Source organism: Battus philenor, unplaced genomic scaffold (genome assembly GCF_028537555.1).
Source record: "Battus philenor isolate CCGP_79_NKW_IND1 unplaced genomic scaffold, ilBatPhil1.0.hap1 SCAF_5, whole genome shotgun sequence".
Lineage (NCBI taxonomy): Eukaryota > Metazoa > Arthropoda > Insecta > Lepidoptera > Papilionidae > Battus > Battus philenor.
Window position 1 is genome coordinate 7,012,574 of NW_027181715.1, and position 27,979 is coordinate 7,040,552.

Consider the following 27,979-nt stretch of genomic DNA (forward strand, 5'->3'; position numbering starts at 1 on the left):
CCTATTATTCTTTATTTGAAGACTTCTAATACTATTTATATAGTTTTAATTACGAAGTGTTGAAAATTGGGGAAAAAGACAAAAGCAAGTTGTTGGCAACGTTTATAAAATTATCGCATTTTTGAGACGCGAATAACTGTTATAACGATCCGCCTAATCTAAATTTTCCATTAAATTGCGTAACGTGGAAAAGTAAACAGTATTTTTTTTAAATAAAACGTTGTTTTTAAAGTTGAAACACAAATCAGTATTTATAATATTTAAAACTTGTAAATGGTACCGCCATCTTTTGACACAATTCTTCTGAAACTAAAAATTAAATGTAAAAGATAATTTATAACAACTTAAAGATCGATCCATATGGAGAGGCAATTTTCACTACGCTTGGCATGCGGTTGGCGAGCGAAGGTTTTTTTTATTTCAAGTTTGTTAGTGAGATACCATCATCCGTGAATATTTTTGTTTAACCAGCTCCTACGATAACCACGGGAAATTGGAGATTATTCTATGCAACAGTACCCAATGGAGGAGACCTATGTCCGGCGGTGGATTTTCTATGGCTTAAATGATGAAATCATGGTGATAAATATTATATAGGTATTCATAAGTTTCTAGGAACGATTCGAAGACAATATAACTCGTCATCACTATTTAAGATAGATACAGTCTTGGCCAAAAATATTAGGTACCCCCGTAAAATACGTGCACCCCAAAACCTATTTCAAAAATTACTTATCTGTTTAACAATCCAATTGGCGGGAATAATCAAACACAGTTTTAAACAATAGATAAGGAATTTTAGGCATCCATAAAACATCTCACCCGTAAAACATGAACACCGATTTTTTTGTAAAATTAATAATTTGTTTGTTAATCATGTTGTATAACATCTTTTCGCGGATGTTGCTGCATTATGCGATACCGTTCATGAATCAGAACATATTTTTTGTTCAGGGGGCGCACGCGAAGGCGGACTGGTATGGCGCGGGTGCTCAGGCGGGTGCGACGCCGAAGATGGCACGGCGGGAGCGCTCTCCGACGGCAACCTCAACCCAGGAGACAAGGTAATGTTGATTATTGTCGTTGCTTTACTTGATCTGGCTTATACTGCTGCCCAAGATGCATTTTCCAGGATCCGCGGACTCGAGAGGGCAGAGCGCAGAGGGCGCTTAGTTAACAATCTCTTTTAAGGTTGTGAAGCTCGAAGGTCCCCCTTGGAGCCTCGAGCTATGATACAAATATTTTTGCAGACGTTACCGAAAAAATTTATAGTTTAACATCCCTCCGAAAGAACGGTAGTTGAAAAAGGATCAATGTCATGTACTATAGGCGCTATTAATAAGGTTATTGCTCGCTCGCACAATATGTATATTAATATAATATAACTATATGATAGCCGCCTATAGATAGTTGATGTCTTAAGTGGTGGTATTTTAAAGTTTATTTTGATAAATATATTGATACGAGATAGGGATAATTGTTATTTACTTTAAAAAGTAATATAATAAGTAAGTGAAATTTTGGACATAAATTCAGATAGTTTTTCGAGTTATATATATATTTTTTGATAGCAAAGATATTTAATAAATTGTTTTTGAAGGTTGTCAATGTGATTTATATAATTAAAATAACGCGAATTCTATATCGGAAATTAATATTCTAAATACATAAGTACTTTAAGAGGAATACGTATTGTAAAACTAAGTAATTTATATAGCTTTATTTTTCATTTTGATTACTTTCATTATTTTCATTCGTTGCTGAAGATAATAGACAGAAAATAAGTCCTACAAGTTTTTTTGTATTCATATTAATAATTAAAAATAAAGTCATTATATTGATCTCTATTTCAATTGTGAAGCCAATCTGATACGTGTTCTTTTTTGATTGATGTATTTGGATTTGATTTGCTCTTGTAATTGAGAAACACATCGCAGAGTTAATTATAAAAATGTTGCTTCAATGTAATAATTGTCGTGTATGAATCGTTTGATATCATAGATTAAACATATAAATAAATACTGCCTCCTACGGACGACACCAGCTGAAAAACAAAAGCGACAGAACGCTTCAAGAAGTCAATTGATTGTATTCTGTCGCTAGATGTATCGCAACATTAATTGGTGACTCCGACGATATGTGGTTTCACCATCTTTAGAGATTACACTCGATCTCTTTCTTTCCACTACTCCAGACACGATGAGACTCGATTTTGGTGTACAGAGAATCTATTTTTAATAAATATTAATAGTATTAAATGTTGCTGCTTAAAAATAAAAATAAATTAACTTTTTATTATTAAAGTTATACTTTTTGTAAATTGCCGATAATTCGTTGATAATAAAAACATGCTATATAAAAAACAACAGAGGAAACAAAATAGATTAGCGACTTCATAGTACTACTCAAAACTCGAATATTCTTTAAAATGTTTCATCGTCATTCATCCGTAGTAGGTCCACTGTTTGGCTTAAACCTCCCCCATAGAATTAGAATAGATAAGACCGATTAAAAGCGGCTTGCATCCCGCGAACTTTACAAGGTAGTTTGTTCATCTTGACGTGTTACGCCTGTCTCCCTAAAGAACCTAGCGGCTATCTGTTGCAGGCCTACCACTAGCCAATCAAATAGGTAACTTTCGTTCGTCTACGGATTCTTGCAAAGAAATCACTTGTCAGTTTATTGAGCAGCTATAAGCTTGTCAATAGGACACGAAGTGAGATATCACGTGAGAGATATAAAACGTTTACTGTGCTTTAAATAATCTATCTTTGTATTCTAAATTTACTCCATTGACATTCAACGTCGGTAATGTAGAAATGTCATCTTGTATTTATAAACGGAGAAGTAGTTTAAAATTAGAAAATGCGGTAAAATTTAAAATTAATCCTGTGTTAAATTTTCCGAATCCCCGCGGTATGTCATATTAACAGAATTAACAACGTTTTCTGTAAATCGCTTTTAACTGTTGCTATTGACATAAACGTAAAACAAATAATCCTAAGCTAGTCTTAAAATACAAAGAGCTATCTAATCGGTAATATTGCACGTCTATAAAGTAAGGTTTTTTATATTATAGCCGATCAAGGCAATATCGATATTAGCACCCGCTACGAGCCGTAGCGCCTCCTAGCGGGCACTGTAGTATGTGTTAATAGAAAATAGACAATCAAGTAAAATGGCGGTGGCATATGAATGGTTTGGTATTTAAGATTCAAGTCTTACCCAAGTATTACTTTGTATAAAAATTAAAGGGCTTTTAATAAAGATAATTAGAATAAATATTTAATTTATGAGTATAAAATTATACATTTATTTAAACATTGGAGATTTTTTTAAATTAAATTTGTACATAATTGAATATATTTTTAACCACATTAGAGAATAATATTATTATTAAAAAAATACAGGGACAACCTCTTGGGTAAATAATGCAGAGAAAATAAAGACCAAATGTTAAAGGAGATTTTCGTTCATTGTTTTTGTATTTTCCTAAATGTTGTCATGGCTAAATATTTTCGTGTAATATTTGACGCTTAAACATTTGTAGTTATAGTAATACATGTTTTAAATGAAAAACCCTATTTTGTGTTACGCATTGCACACAGTTGCTCAAATTTTTAAATTTTTCGCGAGCTACAATTAAATACGTATATTAATGGGGCGCAAAAAGAGTACTTATTTCTTTTAACAAAAATTTGATTTATTGAAAACATATAAAGTGAAATACAAAATATGTATATCCAAACAATACATTAAACACATTTATATTACACCCTTTAGCAATCCTTTAAGATTAAGTGAATAATTGGCACTTCAATAACTTGTTCAGATGCTGGTTAGTTAGCACTGATTGATATGTATGGTAAAATAAAATGATTCTCGTGAGTACGTTGTTCGATATATTGATATATTTTGACAAATATGTAATAGAAGCCATAAACAACACCTTAAAAAGCCGGAGGGTGGCCCTCCCTGGTATATGAAAAAAAAATGTAATTTTCTTTTTAATAAGCTTAAATGTGTAGGAATTTTAGTAGCAGATTTATTTTAATAATGAAGAAAATGATTATTAAACAGTTTCTAATTAAAAATTACTCAAATAGATTGATTATAAAAGCTCATTAACCTTCGAAAATAATTAAGTTGGTTAACTGAAAATATTTTACGTCGAAGGCTATACTCAAGTCAAATTTTGGAGTTTTCATTACAAAAAAATCATCTTTTCTTTAAAGAGATAAAGATATATATGTTATTATTGAGTATATTATGTAATATCATTAATGCATGTTTTTGTCCTTCGAATGTGTGCAGTTGGAGGGGTCGGACGCAGCTCCGGACGACCCTGTTCACCTCAAGAGACGGGTGGGACTCTTCAGTGGGGTGGCTCTAATCGTCGGTACCATGATAGGTAAGAATAACATCACCATTATTTCAGTCGTACCATGTACACCTGACATAGTTCTCTTTCATAGATTTCAAATACGATCGGTCGGAAGCAGCAATCAGAGTCTTCCGTAAACCCTAACTAGGTTATCAGCCCTTGCCTTGCCTGATCGTTTTACCACTCCAGAACCGTCAAAACAAGATATGCAGTTGAGAAAAATTGGATTAACGAAAACAACCTTTTGAAAATCACAAAGCACAGTCTGTTTAAACCTAAGTTAAATAATTTAATAAAGGTAACACCCGTTATGTGGCGTTAGAGTTTTTTAGGGGGAGAGAAGAGGGGACCAAACGAAGCCTTCTTTACAAAAGAGCGTTATTATTATAGTTTAAATATTTATTAATACGGGTCGTTACATTTCTTTTTGATTTTAAAAGAGGGGCGGTAATCCTTCAAAGTGAACATGAGATTTAGTATAATATTAATTATAAATTTAATATCGAAGTATTGTAACGTTAAATCTATTGTTTAACTTACCACTATGTTGTTTAATTTAAGTAGGCCTGCAAAGTTAAGATAAATACAATGTTTTGCTTAGTACTTGTGTTTAAAGTAATTTCGTTATGTTTTTTTGAACATTGTAATCAATAAACTCTTAAAACTTGTATTAACACACGTAAGCAATTATTAGGGGGACCGGAAAGTAAAGTCGCTTTAACTTAAATTCACACAACTACATTTTACCAAGTTTTTATTTCTAATCAACAATATATTCACATTTGTTATCAACAACCTTTTGTCATCTAGTATACAAATTTTCAATGCCGAAGCGGTAAAAATGAATAGGTTTTTCTGTAAAATATGTCGACAGAAACGACATGACTTTCTTATTAATTTTCTGCTTTTCCTCTGCAATAAATCATTGTAAAGCAGACAATTTTGATAATAAATGCGAAATGTCATTTTACACATGCCATATATCCAGCGTGATTGGTTAAAGGTGTAAAAGCGTGTGGGTGAATGAATACATTTAGGAATATTGGCCGTTGTAGTATTGGCTCGATTTTATTGAGTAAAGACGATTCTTTAATGAATGAACTACCCATGAATGTCTATTGTCTATTGTCTCATGTGAAGTTTTTGCTGTTAGTCTTGCGGCTTTTACAGCTTCATCGGAAACGATATCACGTAACGGAGGGGTCCGTGAACTATATACCCATGAATACAGTGTTCTCTCTCTTTATTGTTGAAGAGACCGGTGACGCAGTAACTAAATATAAAGTATTACAGTACACAGCATTACCTCGCATCTGCAAAACTCACGTATGACAGGTTTTTTTATAAAAGATTCTTAATTTTTGTACCAGCAAATCTGGGTTGATTATTCATCATTTATGAAAGAAGAGAGAACTATTAAAATAATATTTTCAACATTACGTGTTGTTCTGTAAGATAAAGATTTGATTTCGGAAATAGAATGAAAAAGAAAAAAATGTTACAGTGTGTAATCCTATTAATAAACGCGTCCATGGCGAAAATAGATACTATGGACATAGGGATAGAGCAAAAGTTATGTTATTGACGCTGGTCGCATGACTTGACGTCGTTATTGCCGTACATCGCCACAGATATTTGCCAAAGTCCTATTTGCGCAACAATACTGCTTATCTATGATATATTTTTGTAATATATATTAAATCGCATGTTCATTAAATATATATTTAATTAAAGCTTTTCTTAGATCGGACATTATTGAAAATTTAAATGTCGATATTTTTATTTTGTAATAGTTTACGAGTGTCGTTTCATAATAAAACGCCTCGAATTCTTGTAGTCTCACCCGAGTTTACGGCACGGCATTTTAAAACCGATACACAGAACAATGTTAATCAAAGTTTTTTCATAAATTGAAATCAATAGAAATACACTGAAAAGAATTTTCAGTTATTCATGAATAGAAAATGCTATTTATATAAGAATTCAATGAATGAATTCTATTGAAATGTATAAATATATAACAAATCACATAACTAACCACCTATTTGATTTAATACATTCATCAGAATATTATTTTGAATCGAATGACTCATTAATAATGGGTTTATTTAGAGATGTGTTATTTCCGTACCAAATCGCACATCGTATAAATGCAAGTGCAACTTAACTCGTGCCCCGATATTTAGATCTTTTTTCCTTCCTTATCAAAATAGCATAAATCTTTCTTAAATTATATAATATAATAGTTAATTATATAACATAATAGTTTGCACATATATACGATAACATTTTAATCATGACGTCACTGATGATTTTATTTGTAAATTTATATAGCTTTAATTCTTAATTTTATAAATTGTATTGTTATAATTACGAAATAATTTAAAATTTAAAGATTCATTTAGATTGTAAAATTTATTTTTTTATTTATTTTTCATATATTATTATTCACATATCTAGATTGTAATAAAGAAGCATCCACTTATAATAATGGTGACTATAAACCCTGTCTTTGTCATATTTTATATTTTATTATAATATTCTGATAACTCTGACGCTGGTGAGTCAAATAATTAAAATAAAAGATAGTTTTTAAATAGATGAAAAATAGGGTAAATGTAAAAAAGTCGAGGTACAAGCTTTCTTAAATACAATTTACACAATGCACGAAATGAAATAAAACTATAAAATGAATTGATTCACATTCCACGTTATTATCATATATGTCTAAAATAAATATTTTACGAATTAACGAAAAACTTTCATGAGAAATGCTGTGGCATTGTAATGATGTAACAATTGTTCAATTCAATGTCTATTTACTTTTGTTCTCGTGACCATTAATAGATATTAAATGTAAAAACATATAGTCACAATATTTACTGACAACTATTTACCCAGCTGCTAAATTTTGCAGACGTGATTAAGAAAAAAAGATAAAGATCATGTGCGAAGTAAACCTTGACACAATCTTTATTTATGTTGTATCACATGAATGCTGTTAAAGCTTATTTGCGTCATAGTCAATCTGTGTGAACTAATTCGTTAATGTTTATACAATTTGCTTTGCATATTTCTGCTGTATTATGTTACACGACGTGTATCTTTTATAATTTTCTCTCATAAATTATTCTTTCATGTTATTGATGAGAGCATAAATTGTTAAATTTGTAATTTATTGTACGATTCATCGACGCGATAAATAATTGAATAAGATCACATATAAAACAAATGTTTTAGCAGAAAATGACTGATTTGTGGACTTTCTCCAAGTGTAACTATTATTACCTGTAAAATATATGTGTGTATCATCTTATAGTAAGAGATTAATTTCCGACGTACCAAATCAAATGCCTGGTAATCTACAATTAAATCTTCGATTAGGAACTTTTAAATGTCAATCGGTATATACTTATCATGTGAACATAAATATGATATTAAATATTCGAATGTATTATTATTGCAATAATCAAGGCTAAATAGACTGAAAAGGTCGCCGGGGATCAAAGGTTCTGGAGTGGAGACCACGGAATGGTAAGCACAGACCTTTTTAATGACGTCGAAAGACCCTGAATGCGGGCAGTTTTAATCGTATATGGTGAGACCTATGTCTAGCAGCGGATATACTACTGCTGAAATAGTAATGATGAACCAAGACCTCAGTCTTTATCTTCATTCACTTCTATTATTCTTGTCAAATGTATACATATGTTTACCGTTTAATTAACGTTATTTTTTGATTAATTTTATTTAGAAGATATTTTCTTTATGTATTCCAGTAACAACTTCTATTTGTTTTTCAATGTTGATCTGATCCGGTTTGCTTGTTCCAGGATCCGGAATTTTCGTCTCGCCCTCTGGGCTTCTGGAGCGCACAGGGTCGGTGGGCATAAGCTTCATCATATGGATGGCATGTGGCCTGCTCTCACTGCTTGGTAAACAATTGATATTAGATTAATAAAAACATTGCTAACTTTCTCCTAACGTTTGTATATATTCACGAGTTAATTTAAAAGACGTAAATTTAAAATAAGAACGCTACGTTATTTTTAAGTTTACTACAGAATAAATCAACAAGATTAATACGTTTCGTGTGACGACAATTATTACACATTTTCCGTTCAGACCGCGTGGGGCGTATACGAGACATACTGTAGACTAAAAAAAGTAGTTGAAGATGTATTACGCTACATTTTTAAATACTGCAAAGCTATTTATTATTATTAACATTAAAAATAGATATATTTTTTTTAATTACAAGAATTATTTTGAAAAACATTGGGAAAATTGTTTACTCTACCAGACGTGTTACAATTTCCTGCGACTTATGCTTGGCAATTTTTTTTGTTATTTAAAAAAATCCTTCATGAGATACCTTAGGATATTGAGGGGGCAGCAAAAAGATTATGCCGGACTATCGGCTAGACCCTTACGGTTTTCTTTGATATAGTTTGATAGTACAAGTACAGTACCGCATTCACATACTATCGTAGATTCAAAGGTGGCGACATAGCACCTCAACGTCTTCAGGTAAAGCAGAAGCTCTTTAACCGTTAGTATAATGAGCAGAATTACCTCGCGCGGGGCCAGGACATACGCGTGGCAGCTTACCCTGGACCAAACCCAAACGTTATAGGTTTTGGAGAAGAGTATGGTAAGACCTATTGTGATGTCCAGTTCGTCGACTGATAAATGCTTGCCATCCTTGCCGTTGAACTCAATGGACTTTTGACTTAGTACATTTTGAAGACTTGAAATACTTTTAAAGATAATTATGTCTGGTGCAGGAGCGTTGGCGTATGCGGAGCTGGGAACCATGAACACGTCGTCAGGTGCTGAATACGCATACTTCATGGACGCGTTCGGAGGGCCACCCGCATTCCTGTTCTCATGGGTAGAGTTTCGATACGCACACAATAAGTACTATCTCTCTTGATATATTTTAGAGAGATTATTCAGTTATATTCTTAAAACATTACACAAAAAAACCCGTTCTCTAGATGAACTTTTAAATTTTTACACATTATTAGTACATAATTACAGATCTAAACCTTAGATATCCTATTTTGTATATTACTATAAAATATTAATGCTAAGTTATCTAATCGAAATTTAAATTAAATAAAGAAATAAAGCGAATATTTTGTAGTGCTTTGTTCATTTTAACATTTTTATGAAGCAACATTGATTACAATGTTAACAATACAGTATTAAAACAATTAAAGAGTTCAATTACAAATAAACATACTTCATATAATATAACGTTTCTCTACGAAGCGTTATATACTACCAAATATTTTTAGATAACAATTGTATTCACAGGTATCGACGCTGGTGTTGAAACCTTCTCAAATGGCTATAATCTGCTTAAGCTTTGCCAAATACGCGGTCGAGCCGTTTGTGTCCGAGTGTGAGCCACCGGACGCTCTTGTCAAACTTGTGGCCGTCATATCAATAGGTATTTACTCTGATTTATATAATTGGTATTCTCTCTTCGTTTTACTCTGAGAACTTTTTAAATTATCAAGACAATGTTTTTATGGTTTTATTAAAAAGTAATTAAAGTACGAATACGAATCATTTTCTCGTCCAATATCCCACATTGCTTTAAGACAAAAATCGACGCTCAACGTGTGTCATAAGTCATAACTTCGGCATTGAAACATGGTCCTTACTCTGGGCCTCATTGCTACACGAAATCTGTATGAAACGAGATCCAGTCAGGAATGTGGAGGTCCGTAGACGAAAGAAATTAACGGACATAGCCTAGAGGATTCATAAGTAGAAGAGGCGAAAGAGTAGAAGAGGTTAAGAGGTTTGATGGACACATAGCACGCAGAACTGATCGCTATGGCTAACGCATAATATCCACCCACAAAATGGATATATAACTTACTTAAGGTCGTTAGAAGACACTGGATGTAGACTGTTTCCAATCAATTCATATGACTAGCAACGTTTGTCGTACAGCTAGAATGAAGACGATGATGATAATGTTGAATAAGACCACGGAGTTGTGTTTAACTCCTAAACAAAAGCAAAATCGTTTATCTTTGTAACACTTAAAAATGATTGATAGTGGCATATAACCAACGTCTCCCGATTAATGTTCTAGTAAAGAATGAGTTTTTCTAACTAAAACATGATTGCTCGAAACAAAAATAATTGTCTTCTAGAGGAAACGTATTATTTACTATCTAAAGCATGCCTTGCTCCATATGATAAGTAACGTCAATGATGTATATTTCTCTTGCATTTTAGTTAAATACTGACCACGTGGATTATGTTTACTACATAATGGTCGTTTATATTTTAAAATCACCGTTGCAAATCGAATGTATCGTGATCATGCACTCTGTTTTCTGCAATAACTTAACGTTTTTATCGTTTTCGCTGTAAACAATTGCATTTGGACTTGATTCAAGTAATTAATTAAAGATTTTGTTACAGTGATGATCTTGGCGGTCAACTGCTACAGCGTCAATTTGGCCACGAATGTCCAGAACATCTTCACGGCAGCTAAATTAGTAGCAATCGCCATAATTGTTTGCGGTGGAGCTTACAAACTCATATTAGGTAATAATTTCCTTAAGTTTTCGTTGATATGTGTTGATCCCGAGGAATCACATTTTTTTATTTACTATTTCATATAGAAATAACAGTTTATTTTAGAATCATCAGTATTTTAAATATTAGCAATGTTTAGTACTTTTTCAACATTTTTCATTCATGTTTAGTTTTTATAGTGCCTTTAGTCACAGTGCATTACTTATTACACACTAGTATTTTATTTCGTAATTTTAAAACTAATTACACTAACTGACATTCATTTAACAATCATTTGTCACGACAAGGGTTGCCAGACAGATAAAATTGGAAATTACTATTTGAATCAATTATTAAGAACAAAATCGTATATTTCGTCACTACGCGAAATCTTTTTCATCTGGCTACCCTACCCACTATGAACATAATTAACATTATCTTCTCGACTAAGATCACTGATCATGTTATCATAATGGGATGTAAATATATAGATACAGACTGACAGGTGGTTGTGTCCGTATGGTGCAGGTAATACGCGACATTTACAGGAGCCAAACTTCGCCAGTAGCACGGCTACACTGGGCAACATAGCCACCGCATTCTACACGGGCCTGTGGGCCTACGACGGCTGGAATAACCTCAACTATGTCACCGAGGAAATTAAAAACCCATCCAAGTAAGTTTTCCATTTCGGTGCAACGTCAAACTGTTCCATTCATCTTCACCCTCTATCAGTAGTCTCCATCATCGCAACGTCACACGATAGAATATCAAAAGTAGGAGCACGCGCTTTAGAAAACGTTAATTATATTGTCGTTGTCAAACCTTTATTTGCTATGTGCACTTTCTGGAAATTCTCAAGACAAACAAATGAAAAAAAACACTACGTTATGTCAGTATGTGACTCTGTAGCATTGTAATGTGGTAACCCGTGGTCGCCTACACCATATGGTATAAAGCGCACAAGATATCTTTTAAACTTTCCAGTAGAACAAATACAACATCCAAATTTTTGTTAATTGGTGTAAATTGCAGGATTTGGTTTGACACGGACGATATCCATCAGCGTATATTATCTATCAATTCTATGACACTATTAACATATACTTGATTTTTTCCGATACAATGTATAGTTTAAAAGTACTCTCTGTATTTGTTTGTAAGTATTGTACCATAATCAAAAGTGAAAAATTTTAAGACAAAGAACATAGTTTTTAAGTTAGATATATAATTTTTTTTTAACCTTTATTTTAAAAAGTTGATTTTTATTAATCTTACGTGATCATAAGGCCTGAAAGACCTTTGGTAGCTAATAAAATATTATTATCAATATTTGTATAACAATGTTGTAGCTAATTACGATGTTATAGGAACCTTCCTTTGAGCATAATAATCGGAATCCCACTGGTGACGCTGTGCTACGCGCTGGTGAACGTGTCGTACCTGGCTGTGATGTCGGTCAGCGAGATGGCGGACAGCGAGGCGGTCGCCGTCACTTTCGGGAACCGGCTGCTGGGTCCCTTAGCCTGGCTCATGCCTCTCGCAGTTACCATCTCAACTTTCGGCTCGGCTAACGGAACATTGTTTGTAGCGGGAAGGTATAGTACGTTTCTAGATTTCATTGTCATCATCATTTCACATCTTGTCACATCACTACTGGATATATTATTACCACTAATATTTCTAATATGACCAGTTAGAAGCGGCCTGCACTCTCCGACGACATTAACAAAGTCATCTGTCGACCAAACTCACAGAGTTACCACTCCTGTCTATGCTGGGCTTGTCGGTTCGTGATTTCCATTCCAGAACTTTAACACCCCAGAGGCTATTTGTTTTACCCATTACGTGACCTGTCTATTGCCACCTTCACTTTCCAATCCTCATGCTATATCGATTATTTTTGTTCATGTTGATATAATTTCGGAATTCGATCTCGTAGAGAAATTTCGAGCATGATACATTCACATAAAATAACTACATACTAATATAACTTATTATAATATCACATATAAATTTACTAAAATGTGATTTTTTCTTCTCTTGTCAGGTTGTGTTTCGCGGCATCGCGCGAGGGCCACTTGCTTGACATCCTGTCATACGTCCACGTTCGTCGCTTCACTCCAGCTCCTGGACTAATATTTCATGTATAATTAACTTTTGTATCACAACTTTTCCGTTTGGAAATTTGAAGTCTTTGTCTCTAATCATTAATTTTACTTTCAGTCCCTGATTGCGGTAGCCATGGTTCTTTATGGAACAATAGACTCATTGATAGATTTCTTCTCGTTCACTGCTTGGATCTTCTACGGTGGGGCAATGCTTGCACTCATAGTGATGCGGTACACGAAGCCCCATGCACCTAGACCATACAAGGTAATTAACCAACGTCAAATACGAAATAAGACCCCTGTCATTTGATAAAGTACCTTTCTGTTTAAAACGATACCATAACATTGACTAATAATGAATAATGTGATACTGTAAATACAGGTAACCCTCTTGTAACACGGTAGTTAAGCTTCTAGAAAATGTCATGTTGTGTGAAACCTTGTTGCATTTTTTTGTTCAGTGTTTTTGTCCGTCGACCAGAGCTATTTCAAAAATGGGGTTACATTTCATAAGTAAAACAGACTCTATTTTTAAATTATAATCTTTGCATGTTCGGAATGATGATTTCTTGGTTGATTATATTTTCATCAATAATAGTTTATTAAAAACAAATAGACTTGTTAATTAATATTTGCTTATAAATTTTAATTTAAAATCTCTTGATCGTATAACAAAATTAAATAATTTCGGTAAATATTTTTGCAAAAGACGTTTTAGAATACCACCACGCACGTTTTTAGTTAGATAGAGGCGATGCCGTACAAGATTTTTTATTCAAACAGTATTGGCAGCATCCTACGGTTAAATGTAAAGCGTATTCTTTTTTGTTTGGTGTGATAAAGAATTGTTTGTTCGCAGGTGCCCATTATTATTCCGTACATCGTGCTTTTGGTGTCGTCGTACTTGGTCGTAGCTCCGATAGTTGACAAACCACAATGGGAATACCTTTATGCTGCTTCTTTCATTCTAGGCGGATTGCTGGTATATATACCTTTCGTCAAATGGGGATATTCATTGCCGTTTATGGGTAAGATATTTAAATTTTCTTTCTTGTAAATAACGTCATCACATAATTTTTTTTCGTTACAAATGTTTAAACCATAAACCAAAGCACTTGTGTCTATTTCTTCGTTTGGTAAACCACTTAGCAATTAAGCATTAGAAAACGATGAAGTATTAAGTTAATAATACCACGAGCAGTTTATCAGAGCTGTTGCAATCGTTGCAACTGTTCGAAAGAAAATTGTTGATGTTTAGTTCTCAACTAGATTCAACTATTTAGTTCTTACGAACAATGAACAATTTTGTTAAAAATATCATCATTGTACATTTTTAAAGTATTAAAATATACATCATTTACTAGTATATGTGGTGAAATCGGAATATAATAATGTCATTAATCTGCAAATTAAATAATTTTAAAAAGTTACAGATTATCACCAAAAATTCTACATTTAATTGTTTTTTTTTTGAATAGAATGAAATTTAAAACAATCAAAATTTTTATCATTAATTTATATTTTAGTAAGTAAGAAATAATTTTGCGCATAGTATGTATAAACACTTAATAAAATCTCTTAAGCTATACGATTTGTAAAAAAAGATAAGAAACAACTTTTAATTTATTCACTTGTTTGTTTATACACTCGACAGTTCGATGAACTAAATTTATTAATGCATTTTACATATATATTTGAAACAAATTTTTATTACACTTTATATTTTTTTCTGATTTTTAGATAAAATAACAGTTTTCCTGCAAATGGTGCTTGAAGTGGTGCCAACGTCTACAACTTTTGAATATTGAAGTCTCTGCTGGACTTTAAAAAGCATTTTTGGAATTTACCACTGTTATAATTTATCATACCGTTAACGTTCATTCAAATTTTGTTCTTATGAGATTGCCCGATGGTTCAATATTTAGTTTTTTTTTGTTTAGTGAATTAAATAGAATATTATTAAATATTATCTACCAGAATCGACTGATTTCAATTTGTATTATGTTGGAGGTTTATAAATCATTTCTTTGATTTAATAAACATTCAAAATTTAAAATTAAGTAGGTTAGAATTTGCCGTCGGCAATAAATATTCTTTCTTAATAGCCGACGAAATAAAACATCCTTATTTATAATTTTATTGTTCCTTTAAAGATTGTATTCCAAAATTATATACGTTTACTAAGTTTTTATTTTAATAATTTTGATAATTGGTTATAACTATGTATTATACGTTAATATCATATTGTTACAAAGTATTTTGTGAATAATATTTAAAACTGCCCGGGTCGCAAAGTAATGCTTTTAATTTTTCAAACAATTTTTACATAGGGAAACAATAAATAAATAATGTTATTATAATCAATTTTTATATTCAATAAACACAAATACAGAAATTTTGGTCTTGACTGTTACTTAATATTTTATTTAAAATGTTTATCGGATATTAGAGTTATTTTTAGTCAGTTTATTTTAATTGTAATCGTAATTTCTCAAATTAGGCATTATTAGGATATAAAGCCGAAAGGCACTGTTTTTTTGATATTTTATTAGGGTATATAGTGTTTCATCGCCCATTTCATTAGTTTGCACGAATCATTCCTATATGGTCAAGCAATTTTGAGAGTTTGGTTCCATCGGCCATAAACCAAACATTGTACACAATTAATCGAAGGATCTCGAATAAGCTTATGCCATTACGCGTCACTATGAGTGATTGTGCTAAACTCATAGTTAGTAGTTTTTCGACCCATTAATAGGTAACCTTACATAAGAATATTTAACTGTTTGACTTTTTTAGTTTCTTCAAAGATTATTAAAGTTGTAAAGGTGAAGTGACAGATTTCTAATTTCAGTAAATAATGTTATTAATTTCAAATAAATAAATAAAATAATTATTACGAAATTAATGATAAGCATAATTTAAACATATGACCTTCCTTATGTTTTTCTTATTATTTTCGAAGCGCTAATGTACAATTTAATTGAATTAAAAATCTGTCACGTATTCCTATTTTAAAGACTAAAGTGTGGTTTTATCGATTAATAAATTGTTTATATATAGCTGAACCCTGCGATCGGTAAAAATTGGTTTTATCATTCCTTACCGGGGCAGTATTAGGCTGTTATAACTGTGTTTCTATTAAAGATATTTTCGTAAATGAAAACTTTTTAAATTAACAAAAAAATTAACATTAAAAATAATAATAATATTTCTGTCAAGCGCATAATAAAACCATTATCTACCATTTTAACGCTGCCGACGAGTTTATACCTGTACCTCTATAGTAAATTCGGACACACTAGTACACACTCGATGTGATATTAATTAAAGCGAAGGGTTTTATTTTGTCTACAGATAAATTAATACAAACATCTATTCACCTTAAAATTAATTCTTATGGTTGATATAAAATCCAAATGATTCTTTCATGGGGCTAAGCAAAATTATTTATTGTTATATACACTACATTGGTTATGTAAAATTTTAAATAAAGACAACTGAAAGTTCATTTTATATCGTTAGTTTTATTTACTACATTATTTTTTTATTTTACCATATATCACTGGCCAAATCTTTACCACGCAGGCCGTTCGATTGTGGAATGATTTACCGCTGAATATAAGACGTGCTAACTCACCACCTATTTTCAAGAAAATGGTTAAGAACATAGACATATGAAAGATTCCAAATGGTTTAGAACATTTACTAGTCCTATAATTATCTCTCTCGTAATTCGTTTCTTTTTTTTCTTCTGTTTCTTTCTGAGGCAAGTGCGATCGAACCAATACTGATCGAAGTCAGTTAGATATTTTTATTTATTATTGTATTATATTCATAATATGTATTAAACCTTATTTATTATAAGTATATATATTATATACTTGTGTATGTATGTTTAAGTATGTAAGTCTATGTATGTTTATGTTCGTTTGTTTGTAAATATGTATTTTTATTTTTTGTACACGTAAACTACCCATTATTAGTACTTTTACCTTTTCCATCCTATGGTTGTCTGTAAGAGGTTGCCTTGTGTGATAAGACCGCCCATTGTACTTTTTTGTATATTATTGTAAAACCTATTAAATGTATCTTAACGAGTACAATAAAAAATATGAAATATAAATAAAATAACTTGTTGCAACAAACATGTAAGGCATATCAAACACCACAGCGTCTATCTCCGATCCAAATGATATGTATAAATCTTATAACCGATCCCCAGAAGCCACATTTCTGCCATATTCCTAAAACTAGATAAAAATGTAAAGGTTAGGTTACTCGAATATACAAGTTTTTACTAGTAAATCTATGAACTTTTCAAAATATCAACCTACATTGCTAGGTGAAGTTCAAGACATCATTTTCATTCTTCATTATCGAAAAAAAAAAATTGTTGTGGAATAAACTGGGTGTTCACAATTTTAAAGCATTAACGGGGGTGTACGTAGACACTCGCGGAGTTTCTTGTTATCTACCTGGACCACTTTGGGAACTAAGGGTATATATAGAACACTTAAACTAATTCTACTGTAAGATACAATTTAAGCTTTTCCTAAAATAAGTATATTCTATGGTAAGGTAAACAAGATTAAGTGACGCCTCAGTGTTTCGAATTTAAAGGATGTTTATAACATAGTATTCGAATTTTATAAATAAAAACCGCCATCAGTTAATTTTTATTTCAGTTATACAAGATCCACAGGCAGGCTAGCGGGCTGGCTAAAGGGTGAGACTTGCGGGTTTGATTCCTGGGACACAATTTTAAATAATCAACACTTTGTGCATAAATTATATAGAATTGCCACTGCCCATAAACAAATTTCCAAAAGGAGAGGCAGCAGCGACCTTTGCGTACCATATTTCAATCGCCAACCGGCCTGCCAAGCGTGGCAATTGTGGTATATCCTCATAGATATCTTTAAACGAAGCCTATGCTTTGCAGTAGGCCTCTATAGGCTGTACGACTATTACATAAGATAACCTATCAAATAAGCAATAGTTCTGTGTTTTTAAAAACACAATTAAATTATAATTTTACATAAACTAAAGTATCGAATTGAGTTGTTGGTTCGCGATTCCCCGCGAGTCTACGTTAGAAACGAAGTCGACTTGTTATTGTCAGACATGGACTTCGACATTAAATGTTCATCTGATCATCAATTCTTAATAATGCTTACTCTTTATCTATTACTTAGTCTTTGTATTTATAATATGAGACGGGTCCGTTATGTTTATAACTAGATGTATATAATTGTATGTATATAATGTACAATGAAGTAATAAATAACTAAAGGTGAACCAACGATAAAGTTAAAGTCCAGGGAAGTCGGTGGGTGCGACCAGCGCAATAACGATGAAGGCTTTTGCCTTACAGTGGGCCTCTATAGCCTGAAAAGAAGAATGTAGTTCAATTTTTCCTAATATTGACTAGGAGCCAACGCCACTAGGCATTAAGTCCACTTGCATAATGTTTTAGGGCAAACTTGCATACAAAGTACTTTTAAAGTATATTATATACTCATTTTTTTAACAACTTCTTATATTTACAATAATGACATGATTAAAATCATCCTGTAAGTTATAGCAAACTGTGTGGAATAAGGAAATAAAACAAATGGTATTCGTTCAACAATATTGTTGTAATATTACAAAGATCACAGACCTTTGAACATTTCACAACTATTTAATAATATTTTGGCTGCTTTTAAAATGTACCAATACATGTAATACTATTATACGTACATAATTTCAAATGAATTGAATGACCTATTCAGTACTAATAGCAAAATACAGGTTATATATCAACACATTTCATACTAAATATATGCCATACACAAACTATTTATATTAAAGGTTTCTTTTTTTTTAATTGAGAGTAATGTTTGAAGACAGGAAGCAGTTTTTTTTTTTAATTATTGCTCTTCAATATATAATATTTTAACAGTGTATATTTTTAAAAATATATCATGTGGTACCCGGCATTTTATTTGGCACGCCCGAAACAGAGCGAAATATTCAATGAGGTTTAGATTTATAGTTATCTTTATTTATCACAACTATGTGAAGTCTCATCCATAGGAAAGTAAAGACGCATTCATTTAAAAATAAAGTTGTTAAATTTTTTAATTGAGACCATCTGAATAATAAAAGTAAGCCTTTACATGGCGAGTCAAATTGTAACATATAGTTAATTTGTGCAAAATTTATTATTGATTATGTCCATTGCTCTGATATAAAAAAAACCTTGGTTTTTGCTACTCTGTATACAGAAAACGCTATGTAAAACTAATTTTTGCCGCAAATCCTACTCTTCTGCCCGATGTGCTAAATCAACTGACGGGTATTATATTATTATTGTGATTATTAAATGTATAATAATATACATTCTAGCTGCGAACGCTTGTAAAAATAGCCACATCTGTACTTGGTCGCGGGATTGAATTTGATTTGGTGCCCTACTAATCAATCCTGAAATCACGTACATCATATTCATGATGAGCCACCTTTATTTACCTTTGTCTGAGCTAAGCACTGTTTCACATTGTATAGCAATGTTTCATTCAGATTAATTTTAATTATGCGCAATAACAATGTATTTACAAACTAACTACTGAATTAACTTGGTAGAACTTACCAAAAAGGACGGAGTAGGAGTTCAAAAAACTACTTATTAATTAAATCAATAGTTGACAAAAATAATTTTCAGGATTGAACATTATTAATATTACCAGAGATTGGATGTTTAGATACTGCTAAAGTTAAAGTGTGGGCTTTGTATGGAAAGCACTTTTGTATATTTTGTATTATAATCTCGGGATGCGAGAAAAATGAATAACAGTATAGTAATTATAGCTAATTTATCTATTAGTAACGTATTGAAGTCGACTCCATAATCACTTTGCTAAAACAACTACGTACATACGTCCTAATATCCGATCTATTTTAGCTGTTGCCTGACTTCAAATAATATTAGTTAATTTTGCAATATCTCTCAATTAAACGGCATTTATTTTTTTCACATTTTAAGAAGCTATAAATCTAGCCGATTTTGAAATTAAAATTGCAAAGCATATTTAACAGTGAATAGAGAATTTTGAAATATCACAGATGTCACTTGTAATAATAATTTTGATAGGTAATTTTTTTTAATTTACTGAAACTCAATTTATATGATAAATACCAAACTGTATGTAGTAAATAAATGGAATATATTTTAACAATGTAGGTTTATTAATAGTGTATATTACTTCTGATGCATTGAATTTTAAAGGCACGTTATTATTTGATACATTTTGTTACAAGGATTTAATAATGTACATACAACTACTGGCATTAAGTGTCATAACAAAGGTTAACAATACATCAACTTAATATACTATATGTATATTTATATCTCTAATAAAAATTGGCGGTGATTATTTGCTATTCAGAAACTTTAATTTCTATTATTCATAATTCAATTGGATACGTCAATTTGTATGAAAAATGAGAGCATTCTGCTATGTAGTCAAATAAATAAAAATATACAAATTTATTATATGTTCAAAATGATATGTGGCTGTGAAAAAACTAATAATTTAACACACCTCTCAATATCAAGAATACACAATACAATAGCCATTTAAATATTAACACATTAAACTGCATTTATATATAATAATGACAATATACAAAACTGCAAAAATGTAATGATCCACAAGATACAACAGTTAAAGGTAAATGGGAGAGCCAAATTATTATTAAACAGTTTGAATTGACTTAGATTCTCTATGCTTTTAAAAGCATTAAGATATTCACACAATGTTTATATACTCCATAAAATATTTTTTAACTCTAAAACAAATCTTAAAACCTAAGGTGTGGTTTGTTTTTCATCATGTGCCTGAAACAAACGAAGTAAGATAAAATCATTTTTATGGATGTGTATATGTTAAATAAATTTTAAAACAAAATAAACATGTATATATGCTATTAATCCTTTAATTTAAATTACTATTCCAACTAAAGTCACTGCCAAGCTGATCTAAGTTAACCACAGAATCGTTAAAGTTCGTGGAAGACACTGGTTGCAGGCCACTATCATTCACTCCATTAGAAATCTATGGAGGAGGCCTAGGTCAAGAAGTGGACGTATGTCAAGAAATTATAATTGTGCTGATGATGATGAATATTGTAACGACCTCTATACCTACATTATTCATATAATATTCTAAATTAATGTATTAACAGACTTAAATATCAAGTTTCAATGACAAATATCAATGACCTTGGCTGGTAGATCCCACAGGTGATATCTAAATTAATCGCAAGACCAATATACTTTATAGATAAATAGATTTTAATTATTTTACATTGCTAACATGAACATTTGACAGTATCTATTATGCGGAGATAGTATATTAAGATGCATATTTACCAAGTTTTATTTTCTAAGATATGGATTTAACTTCAATGAGTTATGAATTGATTGAATAACAAAAGTATTTCATAAAAATGCTTTTCAAACCAACACTACTTTAGATACATATGCATCCAATAATACAATCTCATATATTAATATTCAATTTGATAGCAAATCCAATTTTGATAAAAGAAAGTTGTGAAATGAATACATACTTATCAAGTGTTTCCCAAAATCCTAGCAAAACAGCACGGTCCAGATGCCGTTTAGTGCGGCTCAGATTAAGCACCGTCACCGCCCAACGAGCGACGTTCGTGTCCAATTTCATTTCGTCATATTTTAGATGGAACGCACAAACTGCAAGAAATTATTTTATTTAGTTAGAACTATTATAGAGCTACAATCTGTAATGAATAATGTAATACAAAGTTTAATGAACTGATGGTCATTTAGATAATTAGAGTAATATTGAGAATTGGAACTGAAGCTAGTGAGACTACTTTAAATGCATTATATTATTATTCAAACCAGTCTACTTGCTTTATATATTAAATAACACATATAAAATATGCCCTTCTTTATACTTGTTACATCATGACAGCAAGTGGCAAATTATGTCAGTAGCCCCTACTATTTTCTCAAACTTTTGTTTCCGGTATGTTTTATATATATTACTACATCAATTGAGTATTCTATTATAAAGCCTGACACACCCTCAAAAATATATAAATACATTGTTTGGCAACAAATATAAAGAAAGTCAATTCATTAGAAAATTTAGTTAGCAAGATCAAAGCGACGTAGATAATACTAATGTTCGCACCTTAATTCAACAATCATAAACTACTCACTATTAGCAAAGATCTGAACAGGATTTCCATCCCAAGGCCACCCTTTGAACTGCCACGCTGGTCCTTGGACAAAGACTGCTACCACTCGATCCCACTCCGCTGCAGAGAGTCTGCCAGGATTATCCACCACACGGTATGGTACCTGTTCAAATTAAATATATTAGAAATTATTGTCCATAAAGGTGGAAATGGAACAATTGATAAAGTGTTGAGGTGAAGTAACTAATAACTCATAGATAATTACTTAGTAACTACATGTACTATTTGCTATTACAGACGATTTTAAAGAAAGAGTATTGACTGTTATAATAGCTTAAGTCAACTCACGGATGTGTGCTGCTATATAACGTTTTTAAAGAAAATTCCAGTAGACAAGATGTGTATGCTAGTCAACAAGATGGCAAAGCAATTATAGTATATTCCAAATAACGTGTTTTAAAAACAGTAATCTCTGCACTGTTATATACATAAATGAATAACCCAAAACCACCATTACTCAATAAAGCTAAAAAAACATTAGGAATTATATTATAAACTTACTGTTATAGTGGTTGCATTGTTAGGAACCTGATCACCGGTTGGACCTTTTCTTCTCTGCAACAACACTTCATTTTCCCGAGTTGCACCTTCAGATTTCTTTTGTTCAACTGGCACAAATCTATTATAATCAATTTACACATACATACAATGACGAATGAATTACATAAAATATTTAATTTAAATTTTTCTTTATGTATATTCTATATTTCCTAAACAAATGAAATTAAACAACAAGTTATATCATAAATAAATGCACATACGATCTCATACATTTTTTACATAGTCTTGAAATAAAGGTCAAACAACCATTAGTATTATAGTCACTGTCGATGTGTAAAAGTATCCAGTAGAATGAATAGTTAGTCAAGTCTATAAAAACCAAACTAACTTGAATTCTTGAAGCATATCCTTGACGTTATACATGGAGATAAGAGAGGTTGCAGCGGCGGGTATGATTATGATGGGCGTGCGAGAAGGCCGCTTGGCGCCAGCTGGTGGTGCACGCGCAGCCGCCGCAGGTAGCAACTCTCGTCTACCTGGCACCATCGCGCCTCCTCCGACAACAGGACCACCCGCAGCTATATTAAAAATAATATTTTTCATTATTCAAATTAAAAATAAAGATTATAAATACACTTTACTCTTTCTTTATACAATAGATACGTTTTTAGTACAACATGCAAAAAAATCGTGTAAAAATATACATGTAACATAATTAAGGGGTTTGTTCCATGACTTAAAAAATCGTGTGTTGTGAAAAACTCAACATTTTCCCAGAAATCATGCAAAAGAAGTAATTATGATATCCATATTACATAAGTATTTATAAAATCAAAATAAAAAATTGTGTTATAATTTTATTTATTCTTAGTACTAAACTGTATTATTTCATAAAATCTGTTATTAGCAGACCTATACTTAGTTTCTGAGACATCGAGATAATATATATAGACAGATATATTAACAACTATAGATCATAGTACATACTCGGCATTTGTCGAGGATGGTTTGGTGTCTGCGGAGTGCGTGCTGCTACTGGTACACTTGGTCCTTCAGTCACCGACTTCAGAGTCATACCATGGTATGTACCCATTGTGTCAATTTTGAAACCTTCAGTCTCTGTAAATACAATACATATTGTGTTAATATCAACAACATGTTATAAAACATCAATATCTTATATAAAATCTTATTCAACATACAATGTTTCAAAGATAATCATATTGCTTATTTAAAACACTGTGAACTGGTTGTCCTTAGAACATAAAAATTAAAAATCATGAAATAACACACCTTCTTTTTGTCTAATAAATCTTTCCTGATCGTATCTGTTATACTGTGTTTGTTGTGCAGGTAGTACTGCGGGTGGAGGCATCACTACAGGTTGAGGTCTAGGTGCTCCTGGTCTGCCTTCTTCGCGTGCCCTTATACTGCCTAAGAGAGCTAAAATACTCTTAGCAAACATCTGAAATAATAAGATATTGATCTTTAGACAAATTTATTCACATATTTTATTATTGCATGATGTCCATAATTTTTAAATGTTTTAATTACCTAGCCATTACTAAATATATATTTTTTTTTATACTGATCATTGGGTTATCAGACAGACTTGTATAATTAAATAGTAATAAAACATACACAACAAATAAACCTTCAACAATTCATTAGTGACTCTAACATTACTGTAGAAGATGTTATTTCCTATGAGTATCATACTATGTGTATATGTTGCAACACAAAAAGTTGGTGTTTATATGTTTGTAGATATTGGTTATGGAAATTGACTGTATAATTTGTTTCAACAAATATCACTTTTTTATTAAAAGGAAATTGATGGCACTAACATGAAAAAATAGAATTTTAGCATGATTTTCTATTGATTAATTATAAAATAAAAACATATTAAATTGTAAAGAATTAACATACCTTGCCATTACTTTGTAATACTGTAGTCCGAGTTCTCCATTGTCTTTCACGACTAATAATGCCTTTAGTAAGATCTACATCATAATCCAAAATGGCTCGAAAATCTGAACCGACAACACCTAAGGTATCAGAGTAATCATTACTTTTTATTGTAGTTCTTTTCTTAGCTAAACGCTTTGCCTTGATTGCCGCTATTTTCTCTACTGACATAGCCTCTGACAAAGACCTGTAAAAATAAAGATTTTGTTACTAAAATCAATGTCAAAAAAGAATTTGTAGATACCATAACAGTACCTTCTTACTTTCTGTCATTGTTAAAAGAATCACTGTAGTTTTTTTAATACTATATTTATGAGATAGCTGTTTTAATGCTTACTTTATGTTATCTACGGTGACAGATGCTTCTTTTGGTCCATCCAGTCGGGCAGCAAGTTGCTCTCGTACTTTTTGTACGTGAGTCTCTTCAATACGCGGTTTCTTCGCTGCGGACTCACCACCATCATTGTCATGAGTGCGTTTTACCTATAAAGGTTTTTTTTAATTTTGTGGTTATTATAAACTCGGTTTGGGCACAGTGAAATCTTCCAACACTTTCAAAACAATGCCATATAATCTTTAGCTATCACTCCATGGTCTATAAGAAGTAGAGAATTCAATGAATGTTTGGGATTGCTGACATTCTACGAACTGATTGAACAGTCCTGTAAGGTTTTTAAACAAAGATCAGAATGTCATAAGAACTTTTTGGCAAGGGTTATGATAATTAATGTATTCCATCTAAAAAGATCAAAAGAACTAGATTGAATCTGAACTGGACTAATATCATTGAATGACATGGGAAGTGGTTCATCTCCAAAATCAAGCAAAACCTGATTACTGAATTTAATTAAAGCTATCTGGCTTATTGTAAATGGAGAGAGAAAATAAATAATAAAATAAATGTGGTAACAAATATTTTCTCTTAAAATATATCAATTTGTTGCCTTAGTTGTCTTTCGTGTTTATTTTCCAAATGGTATGGGCTAAATCGGTGTTTTTCAACAAAACAAATAGGCCCCATACAGAAATACAATAGGCCCCACATAATAGGCCCCACAGAGTGGATTTGATACAAGTTTAAGTCTTTCACTTTAATATAAAATTAATGTATGTTACAAAGAAGAGCAAAGTTTTAGAAAGGCTAAGGTATGGGCATAACATAAAAAAGGGTTGGAAAACATTGGACTAAATAGAAAACAAGATAAAAATTCAATGCAATATTGGAATACAGAAAAAGCTCCTATGAAGACAAGTACTCAAATTTTTATTAAAAATTTTATGAAACCTTCCATAATTTTAAAGTAAATGATTAAAACATTTTTATAAGTCCTCTGAGAATGATTCAACATTTGTAAACATAAATTATAGGATGATGGCCTGGCCTATGTCAGGCAGTGGATTTCTTACACTTGCCGTGCTGATTAATGTAATGTAAAAAATTATCCAATTATTATTTGTTTCATTGCAACAAAACTAATTTCCTTTAATACATTACATATTTATAAAATATATTGATCATCTATCTGTTATTCCAGAAAAACATCTTTTGGTGGCTCTGACCTTTCCCAATGTAAGCCAAAGTAATTTTCAGAGATATTATATAGCGGACAATCTATGAGGTTCTAAAATGACCTGTCACCATATATATGACCAGCTCATAGTGAAGTGTTCTACTTATATTATTAAAAATAATATAGGTTGTCCCATAAATTAAGGTTAAGCTGAAATTGGACATTGTAGCTACTGGCTCACCAAATATCACATATTTCTTAAATTATGACCTGTTATAAAAGTTAATTAATAAAGATTTTATGTTCACTTTTATGTTATCTTTTGTTGACAAAAATTCTAATTATATTGGTATGATTTTTAATTAAAATAGCAACTTTTATCTAATTTAACAAGGCAAAGTCTTGAAAGATTTAATTTAATCCACATTACAAAGTGGTACAACAGTAATGTAATATATATAATATAGTAATATAGTATAATACATATAGTTTATGAGGTGTCAAAAATAATAAAAGTATATGGTTTTTTGAACAAATTTTTATTGAAGTATTTAAGTTTTATATTACCCATATTTAGTTATGTCCAAAGCCATTAATTTTAATAACTTTTACAGCTGCATTAATCACAGGACTGGACCTAGAATCTAGGGGCTAGAAGCTTTTAATACTACTACTACTAATACATTAACTACACTTTTAACATATAGCCAAAATATATCATTCTGCTCAGCATTATTTTACTTTATGTTTATATGTAAAAAGATTAAAAGAAACCGATGTGCAGTTTAGTCAATGGTAAATTTGCATAATGAACTTTGGTTTGAATATATCCTGTGAGTAGAATATTCATACTACATATGTTTCTAATGTTTATTAAATGTAATGTTACATTACATACCTGCGTAGGAATTTCCAAAGGTGCACTTTTGTCTATAGAGGCACAAGTAGCAGTTTCTCCATTTAAATATGTAAGCAGTTCTTTACGATCAGGTCGACGAACAGCAGGTATATTAGCAGCCTAAAAATAACGAGTAAATATTTCAGGAACTATATTTTAACCAAAAAAAAAATGAAATTGAAATTTATGAATTACTTACAGCTGCTTGTCTAACATATACTGGATGAGTTAAATGCGTATTCTTAAGTATAAAAAGAAGACACTCCAGTGTATAGTATTCTTTATTGTATCCCTCCTTTCCTGATCTGTTACATGTTAAGATAAATTATAATAATTTTTAAATAAAAATTTCAAGATACACTAACATTGCGTTTAGATAACTTACCCCCACATAAGATAATTAGTTTTAACATTTTTAGGCCAGGAAAATTCTCCAAAAATTATTTGATTGTCCCTTTCTATAATTTCTTTTTTATTTACATTATATTGTCGAAGCAAACTTAACGGATCCGCCATGACTACGACGTGCCGTTGGCGTTATACAATTACTCTGAAAAACAGGCTTAAAACTCTCCTGGAATTTCAATGCTTAATTAATTTTAATCAACATTTCACTTCCATTTTTGTTAAAGAAAAAAGAGATGATGTCTTAAAATATCGTTTCATACATTAAAATAGCAAACTATAACCGTGTCAAATTATTTTACCACAGAATAACAAAACGTACAGGTTATATTTATGTGACAAAAAATTGCCATTACTTTCT

The 27,979-nt window shown here is 31.3% G+C and overlaps 2 protein-coding genes across 3 annotated transcripts in view; one reads left to right on the forward strand and one right to left on the reverse strand.

Moving 5' to 3' along the window:
- The window catches only part of LOC137929400 (b(0,+)-type amino acid transporter 1-like), a 39,685-nt gene extending 24,360 nt beyond the window's left edge, over positions 1-15,325 (forward strand). For both annotated transcript variants that reach the window (XM_068772329.1, XM_068772328.1), the window contains exons 2-13: positions 955-1,064; positions 4,315-4,411; positions 8,218-8,319; positions 9,172-9,278; positions 9,707-9,842; positions 10,835-10,960; positions 11,459-11,606; positions 12,301-12,528; positions 12,981-13,077; positions 13,157-13,306; positions 13,901-14,069; positions 14,782-15,325. In XM_068772329.1, coding sequence (XP_068628430.1) covers positions 955-1,064; positions 4,315-4,411; positions 8,218-8,319; positions 9,172-9,278; positions 9,707-9,842; positions 10,835-10,960; positions 11,459-11,606; positions 12,301-12,528; positions 12,981-13,077; positions 13,157-13,306; positions 13,901-14,069; positions 14,782-14,849 — 1,538 coding nt within the window. In that variant the 3' untranslated portion in view covers positions 14,850-15,325. The remainder of the gene's footprint in view (positions 1-954; positions 1,065-4,314; positions 4,412-8,217; positions 8,320-9,171; positions 9,279-9,706; positions 9,843-10,834; positions 10,961-11,458; positions 11,607-12,300; positions 12,529-12,980; positions 13,078-13,156; positions 13,307-13,900; positions 14,070-14,781) is intronic.
- A 3,421-nt stretch (positions 15,326-18,746) lies between these two features.
- On the reverse strand, positions 18,747-27,906 carry hyx (cell division cycle 73 hyrax). The gene is made up of 12 exons (XM_068772281.1): positions 27,599-27,906; positions 27,413-27,518; positions 27,214-27,333; positions 25,142-25,287; positions 24,766-24,991; positions 24,130-24,301; positions 23,824-23,955; positions 23,225-23,414; positions 22,837-22,954; positions 22,297-22,438; positions 21,661-21,802; positions 18,747-20,926 (listed from the first exon to the last, which is right to left on the reverse strand). The coding sequence occupies exons 1-12, from the start codon at positions 27,727-27,729 to the stop codon at positions 20,890-20,892; spliced, it is 1,662 nt and encodes a 553-aa protein (XP_068628382.1). The 5' UTR covers positions 27,730-27,906; the 3' UTR covers positions 18,747-20,889.
- Between the last annotated feature and the right edge of the window lie 73 nt (positions 27,907-27,979).

Excerpts from the sequence above, each read along its gene's own strand:
- hyx (XM_068772281.1), bottom strand. The coding sequence starts at position 27,729 with ATGGCGGATCCGTTAAGTTTGCTTCGACAATATAATGTAAATAAAAAA. Across the intron at positions 27,334-27,412 it reads TATATGTTAGACAAGCAGCT|GCTGCTAATATACCTGCTGT; the intron begins GTAAGTAATTCA and ends CGTTATTTTTAG. Across the intron at positions 24,302-24,765 it reads TATTACAAAGTAATGGCAAG|ATGTTTGCTAAGAGTATTTT; the intron begins GTATGTTAATTC and ends TTATTATTTCAG.